Here is a 27747-nt window from a genome sequence, read left to right on the forward strand (position 1 = left end):
ATACACTTAATGTCATGTGAGTTACACCAGCCTCTACAACAACGTTGGCTAAGCGTCGCAATCGAAATCATTAACTCACACATAAGCGGTCTTATAATAAGAATGTCCTTGGTTGCTATAGGCAACCAATCGGAGCTCATATTAATGACCTGTAGCAAAAACTGAACTGTAATTGGTTGTTAAGCGAACCTGATGAATATCCAGGCTAACTGCCACAACAGGCAACAGACAATGGCTCCTGTAGTTTGGCGGTTAGGTTACTAAGCGTATTTTTTGGAACGTACGGGGTGAAAATTTGCACTCAAAACATAGTCTATGACGTTCCCCAAGTAACAGGAGGCAGCTGTGCAAAATGTTGCGATTGTAAATGCAACAGTGCAGATTCCTTTAGTGGACATAGTCAGATTTATATATTAGATTTTATATATATACACATACATACATATACATACACATATATACACACATACATACACACACATACACACACACATATACATACACACACACAGAAGAAAGGGATGCAATTGGTACCAATAAAAACTACAGTTCGTTCTGCAAAAAAAAAAAAAACCCTCATACAGCTCTGTAGACTGAAATATAAAAGTTATAGCAGTGCAGAGCAGAGAGTACCTTCTGGTGGCATTAGAGGCAGAGCTTGTTAAGAGCTAATTTTCGTGGTATGAGGGACTTTTTGATCATCATTGATCAATCTTTTTTGTAGGACAAGACTACTTAAAAAAAAAATGGCAAATTGTGTGTATTTTTTTTCCCGTTACGGCATTCACCGCACTGGAAAATTTTTCTAAATATTTGAGTAGTTCAGACATTTTTGGATGCTGCGATATGTTAATTTTTTGTTGTTTATATATAGTGCCTTGAAAATGTATTGATACGCCTTGACCTTTTCCACTTTTTTTTTTATGTAACACCCACAAAGTATTTTATTGGGTCTTTTTGTGACGTGTGCAACACATAGTAGCAAGTATGTGTTAAGTGAAAAAAAAATGATACAGGTTTTCAAATTCTTTTAATAAATAAAAATCTGGAAAGTGTGTCATGAATTTGTATTCAACCCCCCTGAGTCAATACTTTGTAAGACTACCTTTTGCTGCAAGTCTATTGGGGTATGCGTCTACTAATTTTGCAACTCTAGAGACAAAGTTTTGACCTCAGCCGTGTTAGCCCCCCCATATCAAAATTTTTGAACAAAACATATGCAATTGGTTAGATCTTTGTTAGATCAGGTTAGATCAATTGTTGTTTGCGTTAGATCTCATACAGAAGTAGAGATATTAACAGTTATTTGCAGGGGGGGCTAACCCGTCATCAGCCCCCCCTTATCAAAAAATTGACCAAAAAATTAGCTATTTTGGAAGATATTTGTTAGATCAGGTATGATCAACTAGTTGTTTTGTTAGATCTCACATAATTACAGACTTATTAAGTGATTAATGAGGGGGGGCTAGCCCCCCCACATGCAATTTTCAGGTAAAATTTGATGCAGAGTAATAGGCCTTCGTTAGATCCGGTAAGATCAAGTGGTTTCAACGTTAGATCTCATATAATTACAGAGATATTATGGATATTTGGTATTACGTCAGGGGGGGCTAGCCCCCCTACATGCAATTTTCTGGTAAAATTTGATGCAGACTAATAGGCCTTCGTTAGATCTGGTAAGATCAAGTGGTTTCAACGTTAGATCTCATTTAATTACAGAGATATTTCACATAAAAACACAGATATTAGGTAGTATTAAATAGGGGGGCTAGCCCCCCCACAAGCAATTTTCAGGTAAAATTTGATGCAGAGTAATAGGCCTTCGTTAGATCCGGTAAGATCAAGTGGTTTCAACGTTAGATCTCATTTAATTACAGAGATATTTCACATAAAAATACAGATATTAGGTAGTATTAAATAGGGGGGTTAGCCCCCCCACATGCAATTTTCTGGTAAAATTTGATGCAGACTAACAGGCCTTCGTTAGATCCGGTAAGATCAAGTGGTTACAACGTTAGATCTCATATAATTACAGAGATATTATGGATATTTGGTATTACGTCAGGGGGGCTAGCCCCCCCCACATGCAATTTTCTGGTAAAATTTGATGCAGACTAATAGGCCTTCGTTAGATCCGGTAAGATCAAGTGGTTTCAACGTTAGATCTCATTTAATTACAGAGATATTTCACATAAAAACACAGATATTAGGTAGTATTAAATAGGGGGGTTAGCCCCCCCCACATGCAATTTTCTGGTAAAATTTGATGCAGACTAATAGGCCTTTGTTAGATCCGGTAAGATCAAGTGGTTTCAACGTTAGATCTCATATAATTACAGAGATATTATGGATATTTGGTATAACGTCAGGGGGGCTAGCCCCCCCCCACATGCAATTTTCTGGTAAAATTTGATGCAGACTAATAGGCCTTCGTTAGATCCGGTAAGATCAAGTGGTTTCAACGTTAGATCTCATTTAATTAGAGATATTTCACATAAAAACACAGATATTAGGTAGTATTAAATAGGGGGGTTAGCCCCCCCACATGCAATTTTCTGGTAAAATTTGATGCAGACTAATAGGCCTTCGTTAGATCCGGTAAGATCAAGTGGTTTCAACGTTAGATCTCATTTAATTACAGAGATATTTCACATAAAAACACAGATATTAGGTAGTATTAAATAGGGGGGCTAGCCCCCCCACATGCAATTTTCTGGTAAAATTTGATGCAGACTAATAGGCCTTTGTTAGATCCGGTAAGATCAAGTGGTTTCAACGTTAGATCTCATTTAATTACAGAGATATTTCACATAAAAACACAGATATTAGGTAGTATTAAATAGGGGGGCTAGCCCCCCCACATGCAATTTTCGGGTAAAATTTGATGCAGACTAATAGGCCTTCGTTAGATCCGGTAAGATCAAGTGGTTTCAACGTTAGATCTCATATAATTACAGAGATATTATGGATATTTGGTATAACGTCAGGGGGGGCTAGCCCCCCCACATGCAATTTTCAGGTAAAATTTGATGCAGAGTAATAGGCCTTCGTTAGATCCGGTAAGATCAAGTGGTTTCAACGTTAGATCTCATTTAATTACAGAGATATTTCACATAAAAACACAGATATTAGGTAGTATTAAATAGGGGGGTTAGCCCCCCCACATGCAATTTTCTGGTAAAATTTGATGCAGACTAATAGGCCTTCGTTAGATCCGGTAAGATCAAGTGGTTTCAACGTTAGATCTCATTTAATTACAGAGATATTATGGATATTTGGTATTACGTCAGGGGGGGCTAGCCCCCCCACATACAATTTTCGGGTAAAATTTGATGCAGACTAATAGGCCTTCGTTAGATACGGTAAGATCAAGTGGTTTCAACGTTAGATCTCATATAATTACAGAGATATTATGGATATTTGGTATAACGTCAGGGGGGGCTAGCCCCCCCACATGCAATTTTCAGGTAAAATTTGATGCAGAGTAATAGGCCTTCGTTAGATCCGGTAAGATCAAGTGGTTTCAACGTTAGATCTCATATAATTACAGAGATATTATGGATATTTGGCATTACGTCAGGGGGGCTAGCCCCCCCACATGCAATTTTCTGATAAAATTTGATGCAGACTAATAGGCCTTCGTTAGATCCGGTAAGATCAAGTGGTTTCAACGTTAGATCTCATTTAATTACAGAGATATTTCACATAAAAATACAGATATTAGGTAGTATTAAATAGGGGGGCTAGCCCCCCCACATGCAATTTTCTGATAATATTTGATGCAGACTAATAGGCCTTCGTTAGATCCGGTAAGATCAAGTGGTTTCAACGTTAGATCTCATTTAATTACAGAGATATTTCACATAAAAACACAGATATTAGGTAGTATTAAATAGGGGGGCTAGCCCCCCCACATGCAATTTTCTGATAAAATTTGATGCAGACTAATAGGCCTTCGTTAGATCCGGTAAGATCAAGTGGTTTCAACGTTAGATCTCATTTAATTACAGAGATATTTCACATAAACAGAGATATGAGGTAATATGACATAAGGGTGGGGGGGGGGGGGTAGCCTTTCAAAAAGTACAGTATCAGCACCAATTTAGAGATGATTGGAGGATATACAGCTGAGTGATACACAAATAAAATACATTTCCCTAAATAGTTGGGGTGCTTGAATGCATTTTTAACAGTTAACTCCTGAGTTTAGTGTCATTTTAAAGTAAAAGTAGGGCTTGTAATTGTAGTATACAAATCCGAAACATCACTGAGATATATTCAAAACAGTGACAGATACCGCACCGCTGTTCTATCAACATTACAGTTCTTATCAATTGTGTTTGACTTTTGACCTATAGTATGAAAACCATATTCTTCACTTATTCCATTCACCTAGATCCATATCTAATTCCTTTGTATCTTAGGGTACCACAATTTTTCACATGCAATTATGTTAAAGACAGACAGATAGACAGACAGAATTAGGTAATAGATTTGGTAGGAGGTGTCGTGGCAGTCCAAAGTTTAACTACCGTATTTTCCGGCGTATAAGACGACTTTCTAACACTAGAAATTATTTTCAAAAGTCGGGGGTCATCTTATACGCTGGGTATGAGGCAGCACAGGGGAAGCAGTCCCTCCCTCCCCCTGTGCTGCCTGCTGCCACCAATGATGATAGAGGGGGGGAGGAGGGGCCTGTGGTTTATTTATTGCAAAAAATATATATTTTATAGATATACAAATTACCAGTACCGGTACCTTTGCGGCCAAGGGGCTGACGCCGTTTTGTGCCCAGACGCGCCCGAATCCTGGATCCCAGCGCCGCCCCTTTTTTAATTTATTCACTGCACTCGTTCGTTCTTGCTGTGAGGGAGGAGGGAATAGAGGAGACAGTGCCAACTAACTGCGCATGCGCGAGATTACGAGCAGCTTCAGAAGATAATTTAATTTATTCACTGCACTTTGGTTTTTAATCTTCTGAAGCAGCTTGTAATCTCGCGCATGCGCAGTTAGTTGGCGCTGTCTCTTTTCCCTCCTCCCTCACAGCAAGAATGAACGAGTGCAGTGAATAAATTGAGAGGGGCGGCACTGGGATCCAGGATTCGGGAAGCGGCTGGGCACGAAACGGCAGAGGGACAGCCCCTTGGGCACAAAGGTACTGGTAATTTGCATATCTATAAAATCACTTTTTTGCAATAAATACAGTAAACCACAGGTGGGGTTAACAATAGTACAGTATATAGAGGGGTAGTCTTATACGGCGAGTATAGCCCAAACACTATTTTAAATGGAAAAGTTGGGGGTCATCATATACCATATTTTTTGCCACATACGACGCACTTTCCCCCCCCCCAAAAAAATGGGAGGAAAATGCCCCTGCGTCTTATGGGGCGAATGCTGACCAGTTTAACATCGCTGGCTGCGATGTGCGAGCGGAGGAGGGACTGGGAGGAGGAGCTGGGGGCCAGCAATTGCGGCGGGGCGGTGCAGTCACTGTACTATAGCCCCGCCGCTCCAGTGCTGCACAAATATAAAATGTATTATTCAATTAAAAGTTATTAAACATGCCCCCCTCACTACTAATAGTACCGTATACCCTAATAGCTTCTGTACAATGCCGGCAGGCAGGCCAGGCGGGCGGCAGCGTAACTCCCTGATGTCACGTGCCTGCACCGCCTACTTTATGAATGAAGTAGGCGGCGCAGGCAAGTGACGTCAGTGAGTGACGCGCCGGCCGGCATTGTACAGAAGCAATTAGGATATACGGTACTATTAGGAGTGAGGGGGGCATGTGTAATAACTTTTAATTGAATAATACATTTTATATTTGTATACTAGGGGGGCGGGGGCGGCGGCGGGGAAATCTGTGGATAACATGGATGGCACAGTTAAGGGGTGGGGGTATGTGGATGGCACTGTTATGGGGTGGGGGGTCTATGAATGGCACATGTATAACAGTGCCATCCACAGATCCCCCCTGTAACAGTGCCAGCCACAGATCCCCCCTGTAACAGTGTCCGTCATCCACAGATCCCCCATAAGTGTCCATCATCCACAGATCCCCCCATAGGTGTCCGTCATCCACAGATCTCCCCATAGGTGTCCGTCATCCACAGATCCCCCCATAACAGTGTCCGTCATCCACAGATCCCCCCATAACAGTGTCCGTCATCCACAGATCCCCCCATAACAGTGTCCGTCATCCACAGATCCCCCCATAACAGTGTCCTTCACAGATCCCCAGTAATAGTGCCATCCATAGACCACCATTAGTTCCAAACCCACCAAAAGCACACCTTTTGGTTAAAAAAAATTTTTTTCTTATTTTCCTCCCCAAAAACCTAGGTGCGTCTTATGGGCCGGTGCGTCTTATAGGGCGAAAAATACGGTACGCGGGAAAATACGGTATTTCCAAGACAGCTGATATCAAAGATATGGTAGAACAAGCTTCCATTGGCTTTACTATGTTTTGAAAAGTCCATTCAGAAGCTGGTTTTTTTTTAAGACCAAAGAAGGGGGTTTGATGTTTGCAATAAGGTGGAAGTACCTATATAATAGCAGTATTTAAAACAAATATTTGAAATTGGAAAAAAATCAAAAAAGAATAGTGAAAGTGTTGTAAATAATTTTTATATATTGTTTTTTTTTTTTTTTTTTTATTAAAGAGCCAACATATCAGCATATAAGAACAATTGTCAGTATCTACTGTATATTGTGTAGAGTATCAGAGAATAGGCAATATAAAAAATATCTTATCACCAACTGTACAAAATCCATGCATAACTACAGCTACCTAACTAGGTAAAGTTACAATCCAACAGAACACAGAATACTTAGGTGCTAATCTATAGAAGGTATTTAGGGGTTCTTACAGAGAAGATTCGAAAGTATATGGGTGGGGGGGGGGGGTAAAGAGACTCAGTACAGGAGTGTAGTAGAAACAGAACAACCAAAAATGGCCCAGGCATACAGATTGTTTTTTGGTATTACTCACTAAGGAAAGTTTCTAGTTTATGAAGCACTGACCAGTATTATGTAGTCAGAATTACTTAGACTTTAACATATATAACAACCTCTGATAGTCCACATACTTTGTTGGGGTCAACAGTTTTTACAGCGTGGTTAATATTATTATATTCTTCCCACACTTTGTTTTTTCTTTGACAGTAGGACACATAGTGGCATCCTTGAACATGTACTATAACTGCTCCTAGTGCATAAAGTGTATCGGATATTGTTATTTCACTTGGAAATTCAGAGAGAAAATATTTTGTTAAAGGTAAACCAACACGTGGCTCAATTATTAGATGTGGGCCCGGCCTAGTGATGATTGTAGTACGTTGGCCGCAGGTGGGTGAACATGGTCTATTGATGATCTTAGATGAACTTTGCATTGCATAGGCAAAGCCATGTTTCAGGTCATTTGTGTTTATTGGCCAAAATATACTAGAGCGTTCACTATTATTTTTACATGCTGCATTTTGACAAATTGAAGTTTCGACTGCACTTGGAACATTTTTCAAATACAATTGAATAGTATTGCCGATGTAATCTTCTGCATTTAAGTTTACAATTCCACCAGGAATTTGGACATATGGGTAAATCTCCAGTAACAATTGAGCTCTTTGTTTGTAGACATATTGATTAGGACCATTTTCAACAAAATATTTAACAAAATTGAGAAAGGGGTTTTGGCAACTAGCTACAAAGTTTCTGTATAACTCATAATCAATGTAGATGGAAAACAAACTGTGCAGCAGAGAATCAAATGGACAAGTGTTATTTAGCTTATATATAGCCTTGCTTAATTTAATGGGGTTTAAAAGATTTCCATTCCTCAGTATGCCTAATGGCTTTCTTGAGCAAGGTTTGTCAATTATTTGAGTTATGTTTGGAAATGGTGTTAAATATGTCTGTCTTTTCTTAAAGGGTCTATTCAATGGGTCAACAGAATTATTGGACTTCAGAATCTTTGAAGTGACATCATTTTTTCCTTGAGAATCACATTCAGTTTTGTAAGGCTTTTTGTTTTTCCCCCGCCAGGACTCTTCTTCTAGAAGCTCTAGAACATTCTCCTCCATATGCTTGATTTCTTCTATAGGCTCCAGGATATTTCCCTCCATATACTTGTTTTCTTCTAGGAGCTCCAGGGTATTCTCCTTCATGTGCTTATTTTCTTCAATAGGCTCCACGAAATTCTCCTCTATATGCGTGTTTTCCTCTATGAGCTTCAGGGAATTCTCCTTCATGTGCTTGGCCTGTGAAGTAGGTTCTTGCAGAAGTTGAGTGGAGTCCTTCAACATGTGTAACTGTGGACTAACCTCTTTTTTATCTTCCAGAGGTTTGGTTTGTCCAAACTCATTTATGACATCTCCCATAAATGCTTTGGCACTGATTATTGTAGGAATGGGCCCAGCAGCTGCTATTTTAGAAATTCCAGAAAGAGCTGTTAAATGGCATGCAACAAACTTGTCAACTCGGAGTGGTTTTTGATTGTGCTGAAGAATAGCATTCTTCAGAAGGCCAAAATCACCCTCAACTGACGCAGAAGAGGCTGTTTTATTAGGAGATTGAAATGCTGGTTGCATGACTGATGTCCAGATAGGGAAATACTTGATCAAATGCAGTAGTTTCTGAGAAAAGCCGACACAGAAATAAGGGTTTGGTTGATCACCCTGTTCTTTACTTGTTTCATCTGCTTCCTGAACAATGTCACTTAACCACTCTGCCAGTGCCTGGGAATTTATTTCCTCTTCATCATTGAGTTCTTCATTATCATCTTGTTTAGCAACATAGGCATCAATAATTTCTAAATCTCCCGTCTCAATGCAATGACAAAGGTATGACTTTGATGTTTCATATTTAGAGATTTTGTCTTTTGCCATTTCACCAGTTGTCTCACACCTGGAAAGGATAAGTGTACTGAGAAGAAGGTGTTTTAGAATCTGAAATGATGCGCAGTTGATCATTAGTCCAACACATCGAATATAAAATTTTCTAACAAGTTGGGCCTTTTTGGGATAGCATTTCCATCGGCAAACTGTTTTAATTAGATGGGCGACATCTACCCGAATAAAGCATGCTAGTTTTTCAGTATTAAGGCCCTGTAAGATTGATAAACACTTTTTGAGATAGATGTTAAGGCTACAGTCATTTAAGGCTCGGCATAATGCACCAAGTAAGGCCAATGAGAAGTCACAGACACATTCTTTAGGTGATTTATGTACATCTTTGAGCCATTTTTCCAACCAAAAAGTTATAGTTGGCGTATCCTGACATTCACTCAACATTTGAGAAACACTTAATTGAGTATTTGTAAAGTTGATCACAATCTCATATAAGAATATATGAGCTGACAATCCATTTGCTCTTTTTAGTTTTTGAACCAAACTCCCAGTGGCATCTACTTCAATTTTTGAGAAAGAGTGTTTTGAGTTTGTTCCTTTGACCAATAATGTACAAAAAAAAAATCATATGAGATAATGTGAATATCACCTGCATATTTTGGGGTACTTTTCATTTCTACAAGAGACAAAACAGGATCTTTTAACTTTGGTGTACCAAACTTCCTGTGGACGGCTTCCTGTCTGGCATCTCTACAAATTCTTAAAGACGGTATGTTGGGTGGCTCTTTTTCCCCAAATGTAATTTCCTTATTAAGTTTTTCTCTTCTCCAGTTGCAGGGTAGTGTTTTTAACATCTCCTCACCAACTTTCCTTCTTTTCTCACCTCTCAATTGACATTTCTTTACATGCACTATGGATCTTGTGTCAGGAGCACGAATATGAAGGATTAGAGGGTTTCCAACACAAGGCTCCTCTTCTGCATAAACATAAACTGCTGCTTTGCACTCTTTACACTGTCCAGTTGCAGTTATAAATTTCCTTGTCTGATCATTGCTGATACGAACTTTGTTTCTCTTAAAAGAAAATACACAAGGAATCCCATGTTGTTCGTAAAACACATCTGCAATTGTAGTACTCCATGCATTTTTTTTAAGTATTCTCCGTCTCTTCTTGCAGCTACCCTCATTATAGATTACTGTGTTAGGCTCAATTTCTAAATATTGCTCATAAGGTATTGATAGCTGCCATAAAACTGTTGGTTGCCTTCCCTGCGACTCTGCCAAGCAGTTCTCCGAAGATTCTTCATCTGTAGTGCTTGAGTTAGAGGAGGACTCTTGCACTGTATCTCCTGCCTGAGGTGAGATAAGCCTGAACTGTAGGCGCAGGAATGTCTGCAGACCATACCTATTTTGATAAATATAATCATGGATCTGTTTTGGCTTAAATGCACTCTGTGACAATTCTTCTATCTCAGAGGCTTTCTTCTGGAAAGAGGAATGAGAACATACATCCCTCCATACTGGATCAGAAGCTGGCTTTAACTCTCCCTCAGCATTGAAAATGGTTGGATAACATTTTAGGGCTTCTTTTAAGACCTCACTATCAACTGATGGTTTTCGTGGCATCTACAATTAGAATTAAAAAAACAATGTAATTTCAATAGAACAACGTATATAATGTTATATATATAAATATATATACACATACATGCATAAGGGAATCCCTTAAAACAGTGGTCTTAAAGTACTGGCCCGTGGGCCAATTGCGGCCCGCGAGGCGGTACTATGTGGCCCGCAGCCAGCTCAGAAGTCAGGTGCGCGGTCATGGACGTGAGACGTGATATTATTACATTCGGCTAGGAATCAATCACTCTCCCTGAATGCAATGATTGTGCATCCAGGGAGAGTGTTTTCTAACGGCATGTAATAATGTCACATCCCATCACATTCGGTGTGCAGGCGTTTACATGCAACTGCTCTCACCTGATCAGTAACTTCAATGGGTGACAGCGGCCGCTCGTGAACGCCGGATTAGTGATTCCTGCTGCAGGAAAGCGCAAGTTTCTGATGTAGGAATCCCTAATCGCACCTAAACCTACAGATATGAATGTGACCTTATTGTGTGTGTATATTAGTGTACCAAACCGGATATAGTTACATTTTATTTTAAAGTATGAAATTTGGCGAGCGGCCCCCATGAGAGAAAAAAATGTGTCGAGTGGCTCCCGGGTGAATTGAGTTTGAGACTCCTGCCTTAAAATATGTCATGTATATGAATAGCAGCATACAATATGTTATTCTTTTAGTTCATTCAAGCCTTGACTATCCCTATACCCCTTTTGCTGCCAAGCCCTGTGTAACATTTTTAACCTCAGCTGGACAGACTATTTTGCAATTTTTTACCTTTTTTTAAATTATTTTAACCTCTTAAGGACCGGAGATTTTGGGGATTTAGCATTTTCTTTTTTCGCTCCCTGCCTTCCCGCAGCCATAACTTTTTTATTTTTCGGTTCACATAGCCATATGAGGGCTTGTTTTTTGCGGGACAAGATATACTTTCCAACGCCACCATTTAATATTGCACACGATGTAGTGGGAAGCATGAAAAAATTCCAAATGGGGTGAAATTGCAAAAAAGAGCGATTCTGCAACAATTTTCCGGGTTTTTTATTTACGCTGTTCGATTTGCGATAAAACTGACCAGTTATTTTTATTCTACAGGTCATTACGAATCCGACGATACCTAATATGTATAGTTTTTCTTGCGTTTTGTAGTAAATAAAAAATTCTAAAGTGGGACAAAATCTGTTTTATTTTTTTTGTTGCCATGTTTTGACCTCTATAACTTTTTTATAATTACGTTTACGGAGCTGTATTGGGCTCATTTTTTGTGGGACAATCAGAAATTTTTATTGATACCATTGTGGGATGTGTATGACTTTTTGATCACTTTTTATTACATTTTTTTGTAGAAAATGAAGCGAACACAAATGGTGAATTCGCCATTTGGACGCTTTTTTCAGTTTCGCTATTTGCCGTATGGGGAAAAAAAAATTATATTTTCATACTATGGGCATTTTCGCAACTTGCAACACCTATAATGTATTTTTATATATTTTTTTTTATTTAGATTTTGGGAAAAGGGGGGTGATTTGAACTTTTATATTTTTTTTCATTTATTTTATTTTTTTTTACACTTTTTTATAGTTCCCATAGGGGACTATAACATTCAATCATCCGATTTTTTAAATCATATATTCCAATGTACTTGCATTGGAATATATGATGATTTTACTACTTTCCTATGGAGCCCTATTACAGCATAGGGCTTCATAGGAAATACTATTCAGCAGCCTGGGTTCATTCACAAGGACACAGGCTGCTGATCACATGCTCCGGCTCCTCCAATCACAGATCGGGAAAGCCGGAGCAGTGAGTTAACTTTCACTTTCAGTTTTTTCTCATTTCAGATGCAGTGGTCAGGATTGACCACGGCATCTGAGGGGTTAAATGTCCCCGATCGGCATAACTGCTGATCGGGGACATGAGCCGCGGGTGTCTGCTACAAGATGCAGCAGTTCACCTGCGGGCGCCATATACAGAGAGCGGACACAGGGTGTACATGTACGCCCTGTGCCCTTAAGAGGTTAAATAATGTTTATCAAATCAATATTAAAAATATTAAAAATACATAATTAGATTGATGAAAAAAATATATATAATAATCAGTATCAGCTGGTCTGCACTGTAGCACATGTGCATAATGTACACTACAATATGGTGCACACTGTTGTATGAGTATATTATATGTGTGTGTTGCCTTTTATTTATTTTATTTTTTTACTTTTAGTGCTGTCGGGGAAATATTAGGGGTCTAAACAGACCCCTGACATTTCCCTTTTAAAATTGAAAAATAACTTGAGAATACAGAGTCCTCAATCTCTTTTTCTGGAGCCAGAGCAGTGAATGAACAGGAAACACTCAGAACAGAGTCACAAACTGAGGAGCCATCGTACTATCCCTTATTAATGGACATGAACCCTCTGTACTGAGTGCTCTTCTGTATTCAGAGACTTGTGAAGGAACAGGAAGTGATGTATAGCGAATGGCAGAACCAGGGCCTCAGCCTGGGGGGGCCCAGCACAATGCCTGTGCATAAATGGAGGGACTTGCCGGCTGCCGGATATTTTATTTGTTATAAAACCTTGTTTACCTTTAATAGTTTTTAAACTATTTATTTTGTAATTGTGTTCATTATCATCATCTATAAGTATGAATAGTGTCAGTGCAATTAAAGTAACCCAAAAGTGGTCCTCCTAAATTGGGCTTCAGTCAGGGTAACCTAGTAGACAGAAAACACAAAGGAGGAATTTATCAAAACTGGTGTAAAGGAAAACTGGCCTAGTTACCCATAGCAACCAATCAGATTCCATCTTTCATTTTTCAAAAGAGCTCTAAAAAAATGAAAGGTGGAATCTTATTGGTCGCTATGGGCAACTGAGCCAGTTTTCCTTTACACCAGTTTTGATAACTCTCCCTAAAAGAGAGGAATTTATTAAAACTGGAGCAGACAAAATCTGCAGCAGCTGTGCATAGCAACCAATCAGCTTCTCTCTTTTATTTTTAATACATAACTGAAAAAACTGAAGAGAGAAGCTGATTGGTTGCTGTGCACAGCTGCTGCAGATTCTGTCCGCTCCAGTTTCTATAAACTCCCCACATTATATTTTGTTTTGAAATAACTATGTAGAAATCCCCATTGTTTTTTGACTAAACTGTCTAACAGGTTGGGGTGTCACCTTTGCAATGTCACACTTTATTCAGGATGAATCTACTTTCAAGTCACTAATATATTCCTTTACCTCAATAGTACAAATATAATCTATTTATGTCCAAAGAAAACTTACCTTGCATGGTTTCTTAAAATGCAACCATGAAGAACAGTATTGAAATTCAGCCCTGAAAATCAGATGAAAAGTACACAAAAGCCACATAAAGAATGTCCAGAGAACCTTGGATCCCAATCACTGGGTTACAGCTATATTCAAGATTGACTTCTGAACTAGTTGTCAACTTCTAAAAGTTGAAATAAAAAAAAAATACCATGATGTCAAAATAATCCATATACATTCAAGAGTTCACACCATCAAAAAAGATACATGCTAAAGAGATACAAACTGAACTTTTAACCTATGACTGAGGTCACATAGAGTACAAGCAGAAAGTGTTGTGTTCTGTTCTCAATGGAGAGGAGACTTTCTTTAGGTTCACCTCTAAGCCATTTATGTCGCGGCTTTAACTTCATATCGCTTCGCATGATATCGCACAAAATAAATTTCCATTCAGGTCTATGAGCACAATTCACACCTTTGCGATTTGTCAAACGTTAAAAAACACCTGTCGCGCAAAAAAGGTGCAGGAGCTACTTTAAAGGCCGGTGCAGACCTATGCGATCTGGGACGTGCGTCCTGCACAATTGCGAACAGCGATTGCCGTGCGGCCCCATTAATTTCAATGGGGTGACATCCACATGGCAATCCTAGAAAAAGGTACATGTACCTTTTCAGCGACCCATGAAGCATGGCTGTTTTAGCCAGGATCGTTTTTGTTTGCATGGCAGAATTGTGGTGGGAAGCCGCGCGTTGCACCCAGGGCAACTGGGGTGCCATTAGAATATAATGGCACCATCGGCGCGACTGTCTGAGGTAGGTGACTCCGTGACCATCTGGCAAACCGTGGGACAAGCAAAATCGTACAAACAAAAACGCACAACAACTGTGCAAAAAAAGCTCACCAGCTAATTTGCTTATGAGTGAACTGAGTCAAAGTAATGTTAAGCGACTGCCACAAAGGGTTAACTTCTGATATAAAATCACCAACTTTCCTGTCATTATCTGAGAGAAAATAAAACTGCAATAAAGACCTTTTATTCCTAATTACATTATGATTATTACTTTTTACCACCATGTGCGGCCTAATAAAAAACTAACAATTATCTATTAGCTTGAATGTCTTTTTGCCAGAAAATTGCATATGGGGGGGGGGGGGGGCTAGCCCCCCTATTTAATACTACCTAATTGTATCAGTGTTTTCATGTGAAATATCTCTGTAATTAAATGAGATCTAACGTTGAAACCACTTGATCTTACCGGATCTAACGAAGGCCTATTAGTCTGCATCAAATTTTACCAGAAAATTGCATGTGGGGGGGCTAGCCCCCCTGACGTAATGCCAAATATCCATAAAATCTCTGTAATTATATGAGATCTAACGTTGAAACCACTTGATCTTACCGGATCTAACGAAGGCCTATTAGTCTGCATCAAATTTTACCCGAAAATTGCTTGTGGGGGGGCTAGCCCCCCTATTTAATACTACCTAATATCTGCGTTTTAATGTGAAATATCTCTGTAATTAAATGAGATCTAACGTTGAAACCACTTGATCTTACCGGATCTAACGAAGGCCTATTAGTCTGCATCAAATTTTATCAGAAAATTGCATGTGGGGGGGCTAGCACCCCTATTTAATACTACCTAATATCTGCGTTTTAATGTGAAATATCTCTGTAATTAAATGAGATCTAACGTTAAAACCACTTGATCTTACCGGATCTAACGAAGGCCTATTAGTCTGCATCAAATTTTATCAGAAAATTGCATGTGGGGGGGCTAGCCCCCCTATTTAATACTACCTAATATCTGTGTTTTTATGTGAAATATCTCTGTAATTAAATGAGATCTAACGTTGAAACCACTTGATCTTACCGGATCTAACGAAGGCCTATTACTCTGCATCAAATTTTACCTGAAAATTGCTTGTGGGGGGGCTAGCCCCCCTATTTAATACTACCTAATATCTGTTTTTATGTGAAATATCTCTGTAATTAAATGAGATCTAACGTTGAAACCATTTGATCTTACCGGATCTAACGAAGGCCTATTAGTCTGCATCAAATTTTACCAGAAAATTGCATGTGGGGGGGCTAGTCCCCCTATTTAATACTACCTAATATCTGTATTTTTATGTGAAATATCTCTGTAATTAAATGAGATCTAACGTTGAAACCACTTGATCTTACCGGATCTAACGAAGGCCTATTACTCTGCATCAAATTTTACCTGAAAATTGCTTGTGGGGGGGCTAGCCCCCCTATTTAATACTACCTAATATCTGTGTTTTTATTTGAAATATCTCTGTAATTAAATGAGATCTAACGTTGAAACCACTTGATCTTACCGGATCTATTGAAGGCCTATTACTCTGCATCAAATTTTACCTGAAAATTGCATGTGGGGGGGCTAGCCCCCCCTGACGTAATACCAAATATCCATAATATCTCTGTAATTATATGAGATCTAACGTTGAAACCACTTGATCTTACCGGATCTAACGAAGGCCTATTAGTCTGCATCAAATTTTACCAGAAAATTGCATGTGGGGGGGCTAGCCCCCCCTGACGTTATACCAAATATCCATAATATCTCTGTAATTATATGAGATCTAACGTTGAAACCACTTGATCTTACCGGATCTAACAAAGGCCTATTAGTCTGCATCAAATTTTACCAGAAAATTGCATGTGGGGGGGCTAACCCCCCTATTTAATACTACCTAATATCTGTATTTTTATGTGAAATATCTCTGTAATTAAATGAGATCTAACGTTGAAACCACTTGATCTTACCGGATCTAACGAAGGCCTATTACTCTGCATCAAATTTTACCTGAAAATTGCATGTGGGGGGGCTAGCCCCCCCTCATTAATCACTTAATAAGTCTGTAATTATGTGAGATCTAACAAAACAACTAGTTGATCATACCTGATCTAACAAATATCTTCCAAAATAGCTAATTTTTTGGTCAATTTTTTGATAAGGGGGGGCTGATGACGGGTTAGCCCCCCCTGCAAATAACTGTTAATATCTCTACTTCTGTATGAGATCTAACGCAAACAACAATTGATCTAACCTGATCTAACAAAGATCTAACCAATTGCATATGTTTTGTTAAAAAATTTTGATATGGGGGGGCTAACACGGCTGAGGTAAAGTTTTGTCCATTCTTCTTTTCAAGATAGCTCAAGCTCAGTCAGATTGGATGGAGAGCATCTGTGACAGGTTCTCAACACGAAGAGCACATACATGGAACACAGACGTGTGAATGAGGCTTAAAGAGGACCTTTCACCGATTCTTACCCTATGAACTAACTATACAGATATGTAGAGCGGCGCCCGGGGATCTCACTGCACTTACTATTATCCCCGGGCGCCGCTCCGTTCTCCTGCTATGCCCTCCGGTATCTCCGCTCACTAAGTTATAGTAGGCGGAGATACCAGTCCCTAAGTTATGGTAGGCGGAGTCTGCCCTAGCGCTGGCCAATCGCAGCGCAGAGCTAACAGCCTGGGAGGTTATTTTCTCCCAGGCTGTGAGCTCTGCAATGCGATTGGCCAGCGCTAGGGCAGACTCCGCCTACCATAACTTAGGGAACGGAGATACCGGAGGACATAGCAGGAGAACGGAGCGGTGCCCGGGGATAATAGTAAGTGCAGTGAGATCCCCGGGCGCCGCTCCACATGTATGTATACTTAGTTCATAGGGTAAGAATCGGTGAAAGGTCCTCTTTAACAAACCTCTGAGGCCTTCACAGTAGTTTGAGAATATATTACACACATTTACTTATTAGGTGACTTCTGAAAGCAATTGGTCACACTGGATTTTATTTAGGGGTATCAGAGTACCATGCATCTTTTTTTCACTTCACACATACTTGCTACTTTGTGTTGGTCTATTGCAGGGATGGCCAACCTGCGGCTCTCCAGCTGTTGTAAAACTACAATTCCCACCATGCCCTGCTGTAGGCTGATAGCTGTAGGCAGCCTGGGCATGCTGGGAGTTGTAGTTTTGCAACAGCTGGAGAGCCGCTGGTTGGCCAGCCCTGGTCTATTGCATAAAATCCCAATAAAATAACGCACTATGCCATAGATGTTCTATAGAGGATCCAAACTTCAGGCACCTTACTTGGGCTTGTCCATATATGCACATGTTCTGGGAAGCACCTAAGTTTCTCTCAGATCTCCTGAACCTTCCACTTTCCACTCTTCCCATCGTATGTTTATTTGGCATCTTAGATGAGGCTACATAGCCCCATTACGTCCCATTATGTCCAGATATTTCTGCCTGAATCCCTATTTCTGGCACGCAAAACCATTGTCCTTAGATGGATGGGCGATAGATGCTCTTTATCTCAATGGAAAACACTTGCGAATACGATTATCCCATATGAAAACGTTGTGTATAAGCACATAGGATGCCCTACCAAATTCTGGAGTATCTGGGGATCATGGTGCTCTTCTCCACATACTTTGTACTCTCCTCAATCACTGAATGCTGCCTTAGCCTCTATTTCTTAAACGCATGTCTTAACTTATGGAGCTTGAGCGGCGATTGACCTTTGAATTTCAGGACTATATATGTAGGTCCTGAGGGGTTAATTGCAGCGGTTCACGGCGCGCAGTAATAGAGGCCAGGTATGGGATATGGCCGGCACATGCAGGCTTCGTTTGTATTCAGGCATATTAACTATATTCATTGGTGGAACGGTGGCCACAGCCACTCCCTTTTACTCCCCTTCTTCTAAGTATGATATTAATTGTGGGCCCCCTCCACACAATTAAATCATTGGTGGCAGCTTCTAATTGGAGCCCCAGCAGTGTAATTGAGGGGCTCCATTCGGTTACCATGGCAGCCAGGACGCTACTCAAGCCCTGGCTGCCATAATCAGCTCCCTGCTGCACTATGCACAGGGCAGCAGGGAGTGTGTGAAGTCCTATTCACCCTAATAGAGGCTAATAGTTATTTTTTAAAAAAGTTTAAAAAAAAATGAATATATTGCGATATACAGTTGCAAGAAAAAGTATGTGAACCCTTTGGAATGATATGGATTTCTCCACAAATTGGTCATAAAATGTGATCTGATCTTCATCTAAGTCACAACAATAGACAATCACAGTCTGCTTAAACTAATAACACACAAAGAATTAAATGTTACCATGTTTATTTTGAACACACCATATAAACATTCACAGTGCAGGTGGAAAAAGTATGTGAACCCCTAGAGTAATGACATCTCCAAGAGCTAATTGGAGTGAGGTGTCAGCCAACTGGAGTCCAATCAATGAGATGAGATTGGAGGTGTTGGTTACAGCTGCCCTGCCCTATAAAAAACACACACCAGTTCTGGGTTTGCTTTTCACAAGAAGCATTGCCTGATGTGAATGAAGCCTCGCACAAAAGAGCTCTCAGAAGACCTACGATTAAGAATTGTTGACTTGCATAAAGCTGGAAAGGGTTATAAAAGTATCTCCAAAAGCCTTGCTGTTCATCAGTCCACGTTAAGACAAATTGTCTATAAATGGACAAAGTTCAGCACTGCTGCTACTCTCCCTAGGAGTGGCTGTCCTGTAAAGATGACTACAAGAGCACAGCGCAGACTGCTCAATGAGGTGAGGAAGAATCCTAGAGTGTCAGCTAAAGACTTACAAAAGTCTCTGGCAAATTTGCCAACATCCGTTAGCGAATCTACGATACGTAAAACACTAAGAATGGATTTCATAGGGGGGTTACCACAGAGGAAGCCACTGCTGTCCAAAAAAAACATTGCTGTATGTTTACAGTTTGCACAAGAGCACCTGGATGTCCCACAGCAGTACTGGCAAAATATTCTGTGGACAGATGAAACCAAAGTTGAGTTGTTTGGAAGAAACACACAACACTATGTGTGGAGAAAAAGAGGCACAGCACACCAACATCAAAACCTCATCCCAACTGTGAAGTATGGTGGTGGGGGCATCATTGTTTGGGGCTGCATTGCAGCCTCAGGGCCTGGACGGATTGCCATCATCGAAAGAAAAATGAATTCCCAATTTTATCAAAGACATTTTGCAGGAGAACTTAAGGCCATCTGTCCACCAGCTGAAGCTCAACAGAAGATGGGTGTTGCAACAGGACAACGACCCAAAGCATAGAAGTAAATCAACAACAGAATGGCTTAAACAGAAGAAAATACGCCTTCTGGAGTGGCCCAGTCAGATTCCTGATCTCAACCAGATTGAGATGCTGTAGCATGACCTCAAGAAAGCGATTCACACCAGACATCCCAAGAATATTGCTGAACTGAAACAGTTCTGTAAAGAGGAATGGTCAAGAATTACTCCTAACTGTTGTGCACGTCTGATCTGCAACTACAGGAAACGTTTGGTTGAAGTTATTGCTGCCAAAGGAGGTTCAACCAGTTATTAAATCCAAGGGTTCACATACTTTTTTCCACCTGCACTGTGAATATTTACATGGTGTGTTCACTATAAACATGGTAACATTTAATTTTTTGTGTTTTATTAGTTTAAGCAGACTGTGATTGTCTATTGTTGTGACTTAGATGAAGATCAGATCACATTTTATGACCAATTTGTGCAGAAATCCATATCATTCCAAAGGGTTCACATACTTTTTCTTGCAACTGTATATCGCACATGCTTAAAATTATATTGCAATATAGCTTTTAGGCCATATCGCCCACCCCTAATAGAGGCTTATGGAAATGTATAGATATCTTGTTCCACACACAGTTTCCCTTTGGCTCAACCCCTCCTTAAAAGGAAGGATGTTGATCCAGGGATTTTTTCGATTGCCACATTTGGAGTCGGGAACGATTCTTTTCTCCCTTATAGGGTTTTTATTTTTTTTAAGGCCTGGGATCTTTTGATCCATTATCCCATTCACCCTAATAGATCTATTAGGATGAATGGGATTTTGACGCACTCCCTGCTGAGCTCTGCCTTTTGCACAGATTAAGTAACGGCCAAAGGGTGAGAAAGGCGCTCATAGGGTAAGTAATTCGAGGTACAACAGCTTCCTCCAAAGAGCTGGTGGATACGATAGACTCACCTGTTTTGGTTGCACCGGAGTTGAGTGCAACCGTATTGCAGGTGGGCTGTAAGGTATAAAAGTCGCAGGTCGGTGCTGCCAGATGCGTCAGGAGACCCCTTGGGGTGAAGGCCAGGTCTCCACTCGGGTATATATACAGGAAAACATATCTCAGCTTGTCACTATGGAGTGATCCAGCTGATAGACGATCATAAGGCGCAATTACCACAACCCGGTACAGGATACATCAAAATTTATTATGAGACAACGCGTTTCGGGGTCTTGACGGCCCCTTTATCAAGTCTGTGTCACCCTAATTTTATGTGCAGCTGGGTGTATACTGCCTGGTTTCTTCTAAAAATGGCGCATGTCCGTACCTTGTCCTAGTTGGAATAGGTGTAGCGGTGTCACCGCTACGGTCCTGTGTGCGGCACGTGTGGAAAAGGCGCGTAGGCAGAGCTCTCCACACGTGCCGCACACAGGACCGTAGCGGTGACACCGCTACACCTAATCCAACTAGGACAAGGTACGGACATGCGCCATTTTTAGAAGAAACCAGGCAGTATACACCCAGCTGCACATAAAATTAGGGTGACACAGACTTGATAAAGGGGCCGTCAAGACCCCAAAACGCGTTGTCTCATAATAAATTTTGATGTATCCTATACCGGGTTGTGGTAATTGCGCCTTATGATCGTCTATCAGCTGGATCACTCCATAGTGACAAGCTGAGATACGTTTTGCACAGATAAGCAGGGTGGTTACTATGACAGCCCTGGGAAGCCTCAACAGGCCCAGGCTGTCAAGGTAACAGATCTGAGACAGTGATCGGAAGGCAGAGGGAGCTTAAAACTTCTGCCTTACCTCAAAGATGCAGCGATAGCTTTTGAACACAGCATCTGAGAGGCTAAATAACGAGCTTCAGCTTGGTCGCCGTGCCCTGTTATTGCAGCCGGGTGCCTGCTGTAATATGGCTCACATAATGCCATAAATTTGTAGTATTATGTGTTAAGGGGTTATCTGCACATGAAGGAGAGATACTGTTTTCCTGGGGAACACATAAGTATAAGTGGCAGACTAGTTAGCCATATCAAAGTCGTATGATGCAGTCACCGAAAAAGTGAAAAAATATATTTCTGTATAAACTTGGCATCAAAACATGTAACTAAAAGTAAAGGAGGTTAAATATCTATTTAAATTTTAAGTCTGAAAAAAACATGGGAGTGGTTCTTTAATGCAATTAATTCACAAAAGGCAAACTACAGATTGTTAGACCTGCAAAAGATTTAGATCTGCAACTGAAACCAAAATGGTCGCTGTTTCTTAATAAAGTCATATCCACAGGAGGAGCAAAACACCTGTATGGATCCACTTATCTGAAAATCTGTCTGCGTGGTTCACTTGCCAATTTTTGTATATGTGCTGCCAAAGCAGCATCAATATTGTCATGCAGCTTCTTCTAAACATTGCATACAGAACGTTTGTAAGGATGGGGAATCGTTCCTATTCCAGCTGCTGGCTGTTTCAAGCACACTGAGGCGCGATCCTGCTGAACTCCTCCCAAGGAACAGCGGATCTAAGCTCCATAAACCCATAACCATCAATAGTGTGGTAACCACAAACCGCATTACCCATTTCAACAGGGTTAAGACCAAGCCAGAGAACCTCCCGTAGAAGGTTCTGGCACAGCCACTTATATGGTAGGTAGGAATGAAGGAAGAGGATGATGACTTCCTCCCCTCCCCCAGAGTTAGGCTCTGAAAGTCTCTTTTAGAAATATCTTCATCCACAGAGCAGGGAACCTCTGAGCATCTATCCTCTGTAGAGACAACACACACTGGAGGGGTCTTTTTAACCTCTCTGTTTCCTGTCCTAAGAAGGTCAAAGGGGAACAACCTCCTATGATGCTGTCATGAGGTAAGAACTGGAAGAGAGATTTAAAAAATCCATCACATTAAAAAAAGTTAATAATGAATCTCACAGTGTGTTAAAGATGTAGGAATGAGGTCCACAGAAAAATCATGTACAAGTACACAGTAATAACTTTATACATAAACTAGTAGACATGGTCTATCTAGCACATATAGTAAAGTGCCTATTGCAGTATAATAACTAGGGATGAGCGAATAGACTTCCGATGAAACATCCGAAGTCGATTTGCATAAAACTTTGTTTCAATACTGTACGGAGCAAGCGCTCTGTACAGTATTAGAAGGTATGGGCTCCTAGGAGCCGAAGTTATTACTTAACGAAGTCTCACGAGACTTCGCGTAATAACTTCATAAATTGATTTCTACTGTAAAAAAACATTTCCCGAAATCTGATTCGGTTCCAAGTGGTACCTTGGAACCGAACCCAAATGCGGGAAGTGTTTTTTTTTTACAGTAGAAATAAATTTATGAAGTTATTATGCAAAGTCTCGCGGCACAGCGCTCGCTCTGTACAGTATTGAACCAAAGTTTTATGCGAATCAAATTCGGATGTTTCATCCAAAGTCGATTCGCTCATCCCTAATAACCATAGGAAGCAATGAAAAAGCTACTGATGCCAACCCATGTCAGTAGTGTCCAAATCACCTGCGTCCACTCTGATACATATTTCATTTTCTGCCTTGTCTTGGGGTCCTTATTCCTGTGTCCATGTTTACATGCATCTTATTCATAACTTACTTTTTTAATGTGATGAGTTTTCATTATACTATAGTTTGTTTTATTTTTACATTTGGTATTTTTCAATAGCTGCATCTGAGACACTGGCATTTGCAGTACTCTAGTCCAAAAGTTTCTGTTCTTTTTGCGTTTTAGGTTTAGCAAACATGACAGTTCACAGCTTGCGTTTTTTTTATCCAAGCTTACCTGATGACCCCTGCACAGACTGTTTCTCATGTAGCGTACCCACTGTCATCAGGAACACTACCAAAAGAAAAACTGGAATTTTCCAAGACCCAGCAACAGATGCTGAATAAGAACAGAAAACAACATTATATAAGTGAAGTATATTATTACATACAAGACTAAAAAATAAGGTGATAAAATCATTAAAATAATTACACCATACAAATATGCACTTTATTAAATAACATTGTGATAACTAATGTTACATACAGTATCTTCTAATATGTCAGATATGTTTTCACAATATTAAATTATAAAACTGGGAATTGGGCGCTGCACTATAATAACATCATTAATGATCCACACATAAAAGTATAAAATGAGTACTACATGTTAGAACGGCAATCTACATCTTTCTCCAAATGCACCAGAGAAAGATGGCAGCCCATCATCAAAACACATAGTGCTCCTTATATACTGTTCTTACATATGGATTAAAGGGAATCTGTCACCTAAAAATCGCCTCCCAAACTGCCAGCATTACCTTAAAGTAGCCAGCAGTATGCTCCTAAAGATTCTTTCTTCCTCCAGCCAGATGCACCAAAATCTTGAAAAACTAACTTTAACCCCCTGCACGCGCTATGTAACAGCAGAGTTTGAAGTCAAGGGGGCAGCGACCTCCTTGCTTCAAGTCAGGATAACCACTCCCCCTTTCCCTCTTTAGGAACATACTGCTGGCTTAATGCTGGTGGTTTGGGAGGCTTTTTTGTGAGTGAAGACCCGTGCACGCCATGCCACATAAGGACTACAACTGAGCATATAAAAAAATAATAATAAATCACCGTTATGAAAATCAATAACTCACCCAAATGGAAGAGAAGTATGAGCCACACAGGAACGGAACAGGCAGTGAGACAGCGCTGAGTATCTGGGTTCCACTTGAACGAGACTGCTAGAGCATACCCAATGATGAGTGTCCAAATCTAGAAAACAGTTACAGAGAACACCTGCATAACTGTGCCTTCACACGTAGCAGATTTTGTGACAGAACATTTCTGCAACTGAAAACCAGTTCCATTAATCTGACTGGGGTTGTTTAGGTGGAAGCCATGAATTTCTGATATCCCCATTCAGATAATTGGAACGGATTTTCAAATCACAAATTTTCTGCAACAAAATCTGCCATATGTGAACACACCCTTAGGTTAAGGCATCGTTGATTCAGTTTTCATTAATGCCACACATTAAACTACAAAACTACAGTGAAACGCGGCCCAGTGTGTCAGCCGCATCTCCCACACTGACCGCATCATAGTTATTTATGATAGTCTGTTTCTGGTTTTGGGTCTATTGTACAATAAAAAAAAACGATCAAACAGGAACTATCATAAATCACTATGAAGTAGTTTGTTCAGGTCAGGGAGCAGTGGTCAGTCTGGGAGATGCGGCTGACACATAGGCCATGTTTCCCTGGCTGAGGACGGTCATTTGAATCACGCCCAAGGCGTCTTTCATATTAACTCCTTCCTGACAAGCGCCGTAATAGTAAGGCACAGCGGGACATGACTTGCCGCCCAGCACCGTACTATTATCAGCTGCAGGGAACCGACTGTTACAGTTAGCCAGATCACTGCTGTATGCGCCGACATCGGTGAAAACGTTGATGCCGGCGCATTAACCCATTCTTTGCCGTGGTCAGCGCTGACCACAACATAGAAGGGGTGTGCTGCGGGCGAGGGAGCCCAATGGGTCCCTGCGCTGCTGAGCCTGGGACCCGATGGGTGAGAAGGCAGCCTGATGCCGTGCAGAGGCTGCCCAATGCCTTGCATGGCATCAGGACCTGCCTTCTACAGGTGCCCAGGAGAGGCAATGCATTACAATCAGGGGTGTGGAAATAAAAAAAATATAAAATACTTGTCGAAGGACTAAAGCGGGGGCTCGATCTACTTGTCCCTCATGACAATCTACTTGTCCTGAAAAATAATTTTAAATCAAAACCATATTTCAATGCACCACCACGCTTCCTTATGCAGGGAGGTGGCTGGCTTGCGTCCCAGTCTTTGTGGTGTGAAATGACTAAGTTTAGTCCTTGTTCACATCAGAAGATTCTGTCCAGAATGCACTACATCGCGGCCGGCTCACTATGTTGTGCGGCTGGAGGGGGCGTGACGATCCATTGAAGTGAATGGCACCGTAGCCACAGCCGATCAGATGCACGGGATCGCAAGGCACAATTAAGCCTGAGTTCCGGTCAAAATGCTGCTTGCAGTATTTTGTTTGGACTGGACCGCAGGCATAATGTGCCTTGCGATCCTGTGCAGCCGATCGCATTGCAGCCGTTGGGCATGGTTATGGTCCCAATCACTTCAACAGACCACTACACCCCCTCCTGCCCCACAATATAGTTAGCCGGCCGCAATGTAGTGCAGTGCATTCTGGACAGAACCAGGTCAGAACGCACTTCCTGGTGTGAACGAGGCCTTAATGTGATCACAGCAATTAGTTTAGTGCACACTCTTGCTCTTCGCACATTACTACCCGTACCACTAGGTGGTTTAGGCAAATTAGCTGCTTATATGGCATGGAAAGGACCACCCTCGCCTTCCCAGTTTGACAACACCTGCAGAAAGGGGGTCCTCTGAGGGATGCTGTCAGAGTTGAGAGTTCTATCAATGCCCCTGGCTCTGTAATGGCTCTGTCACTGATCCTCCCCCCGAGCCAGAGACGTGACAGAACCTTTCATTGCTCCAACCCTCTGTCAGTTCTGTCATTTCTTCTTCCCCACGTTGTCACTACACCACGCCCCCCCACCCCCCGCTCTATCACCACAGCTGCGTCACTGCTCTACGCCCACTGCTCGGTCACCGCCGATCCACGCCCCCATATTTTTTATTTTTAAAGCGTTTTACCTGAGAGATTAGGTCGTGACTTTTTTTTTTATAGAGCAGATAGTTACGCATGTGGTAATACCTAATATGTCTACTTTTTCTTATTTATTTAAGTTTTACACAATAATAGCATTTTTGAAACCGAAATAAGGATATTTTAGTGTCTCCATAGTCTGAGAGCCATAGCTTTTTAATTTTTTGACCGATTCTCTTGGGTAGGGTCTCTTTTTTTTTTTTGCGGGATGAGGTGACGGTCTGATTACTACTATTTTGGGGAGCATACGCCTTTTTGATCACTTGCTGTTGCAATTTTTGTGATGTATTGTCACAAAAGTGACTTTTTTTTACACCTTTTTTTATGGTGTTTATCGGACAGGGTGGATAATGTGATATATTTTAATGGCTGGTTATAACGGACGCGGCGATATCTAATATGTGTGGTTTTTTTTTTGTTTTTTTATTATAAAATAAAGGGAAAGGGGCATTTTTTTTCTTTTTTATGTTCAAACTATTTTTATTGTACATATTTGTCTCATAAGTACAAAAATTTTACAGATCATTATGTGAATATCAGTGAAAATGAGAATGACATCTTATACATTACAAGACAGCTGATTTCACTTATAATTCCAAGTATAAAAATGATAAACCAAAGCATAAGAATAGTGAAATACAAAGTAAATTATGTATAACGGGAAAGAGGGGAAGGGGGGAGGGGAGGGGAGGAAGGGCAGAGGGGGGGGGGGGGAGGATGTTGCAGCATACATTTCAGCACCACTCAGAGAGCAACTCTTCGGGCCTCTCAAGCCTTTGGATAAAAGGATGAAGGAGGTGTTTCTTTAATTAGATTGGAAGCCTCTGTATATTATCCAAGGGTTCCATATTTTTTGGAATATCGGGGTGGATCTGTTTTCCCAACCTGCTATTTGTTCCATCCTATATATATCATCACATCTAAGTTCCCAAGTACCCAATGAGGGAGGGGATGTATCTCGCCATTTGGCTGCCACTAATACTGTCGCAGCTGCCGGAAAATGTGAAATGAGACGTTTAATCATACCTGAACTCTTTATTTTGTCCATTAAGTTCAATAGACAAATCTGTGGAGATAAGTGTTTAGAGAGGGCTCACCTGTATAATCAAGAGTGGAAATGGGTGCACCTACCGAGAGGATTCACCCAATCCTCTAAAAACAATGGTAGAATCAAAAGAAAGAATGGTAGGGCACACCAATATTCGGTACCACACGGATGGT

The 27747-nt window shown here is 40.7% G+C and overlaps 1 protein-coding gene across 6 annotated transcripts in view; it reads right to left on the minus strand.

The window, feature by feature from the left end:
- The window catches only part of TMEM245 (transmembrane protein 245), a 946795-nt gene that overhangs the window by 828252 nt on the left and 90796 nt on the right, over positions 1-27747 (minus strand). For all 6 annotated transcript variants that reach the window (XR_005778944.1, XM_040431820.1, XM_040431819.1 and 3 more), the window contains exons 2-3: positions 24470-24587; positions 23626-23727 (exon numbers count right to left, since the gene is read on the minus strand). Coding sequence is in view for 5 of the 6 variants with exons in the window: in XM_040431820.1 (XP_040287754.1) it covers positions 23626-23727; positions 24470-24587 (220 nt within the window). In the remaining variant the exon portion in view is untranslated. The remainder of the gene's footprint in view (positions 1-23625; positions 23728-24469; positions 24588-27747) is intronic.

The sequence above is a fragment of the Bufo bufo genome, chromosome 5 (genome assembly GCF_905171765.1).
Source record: "Bufo bufo chromosome 5, aBufBuf1.1, whole genome shotgun sequence".
NCBI classification, from domain to species: Eukaryota; Metazoa; Chordata; class Amphibia; order Anura; family Bufonidae; genus Bufo; species Bufo bufo.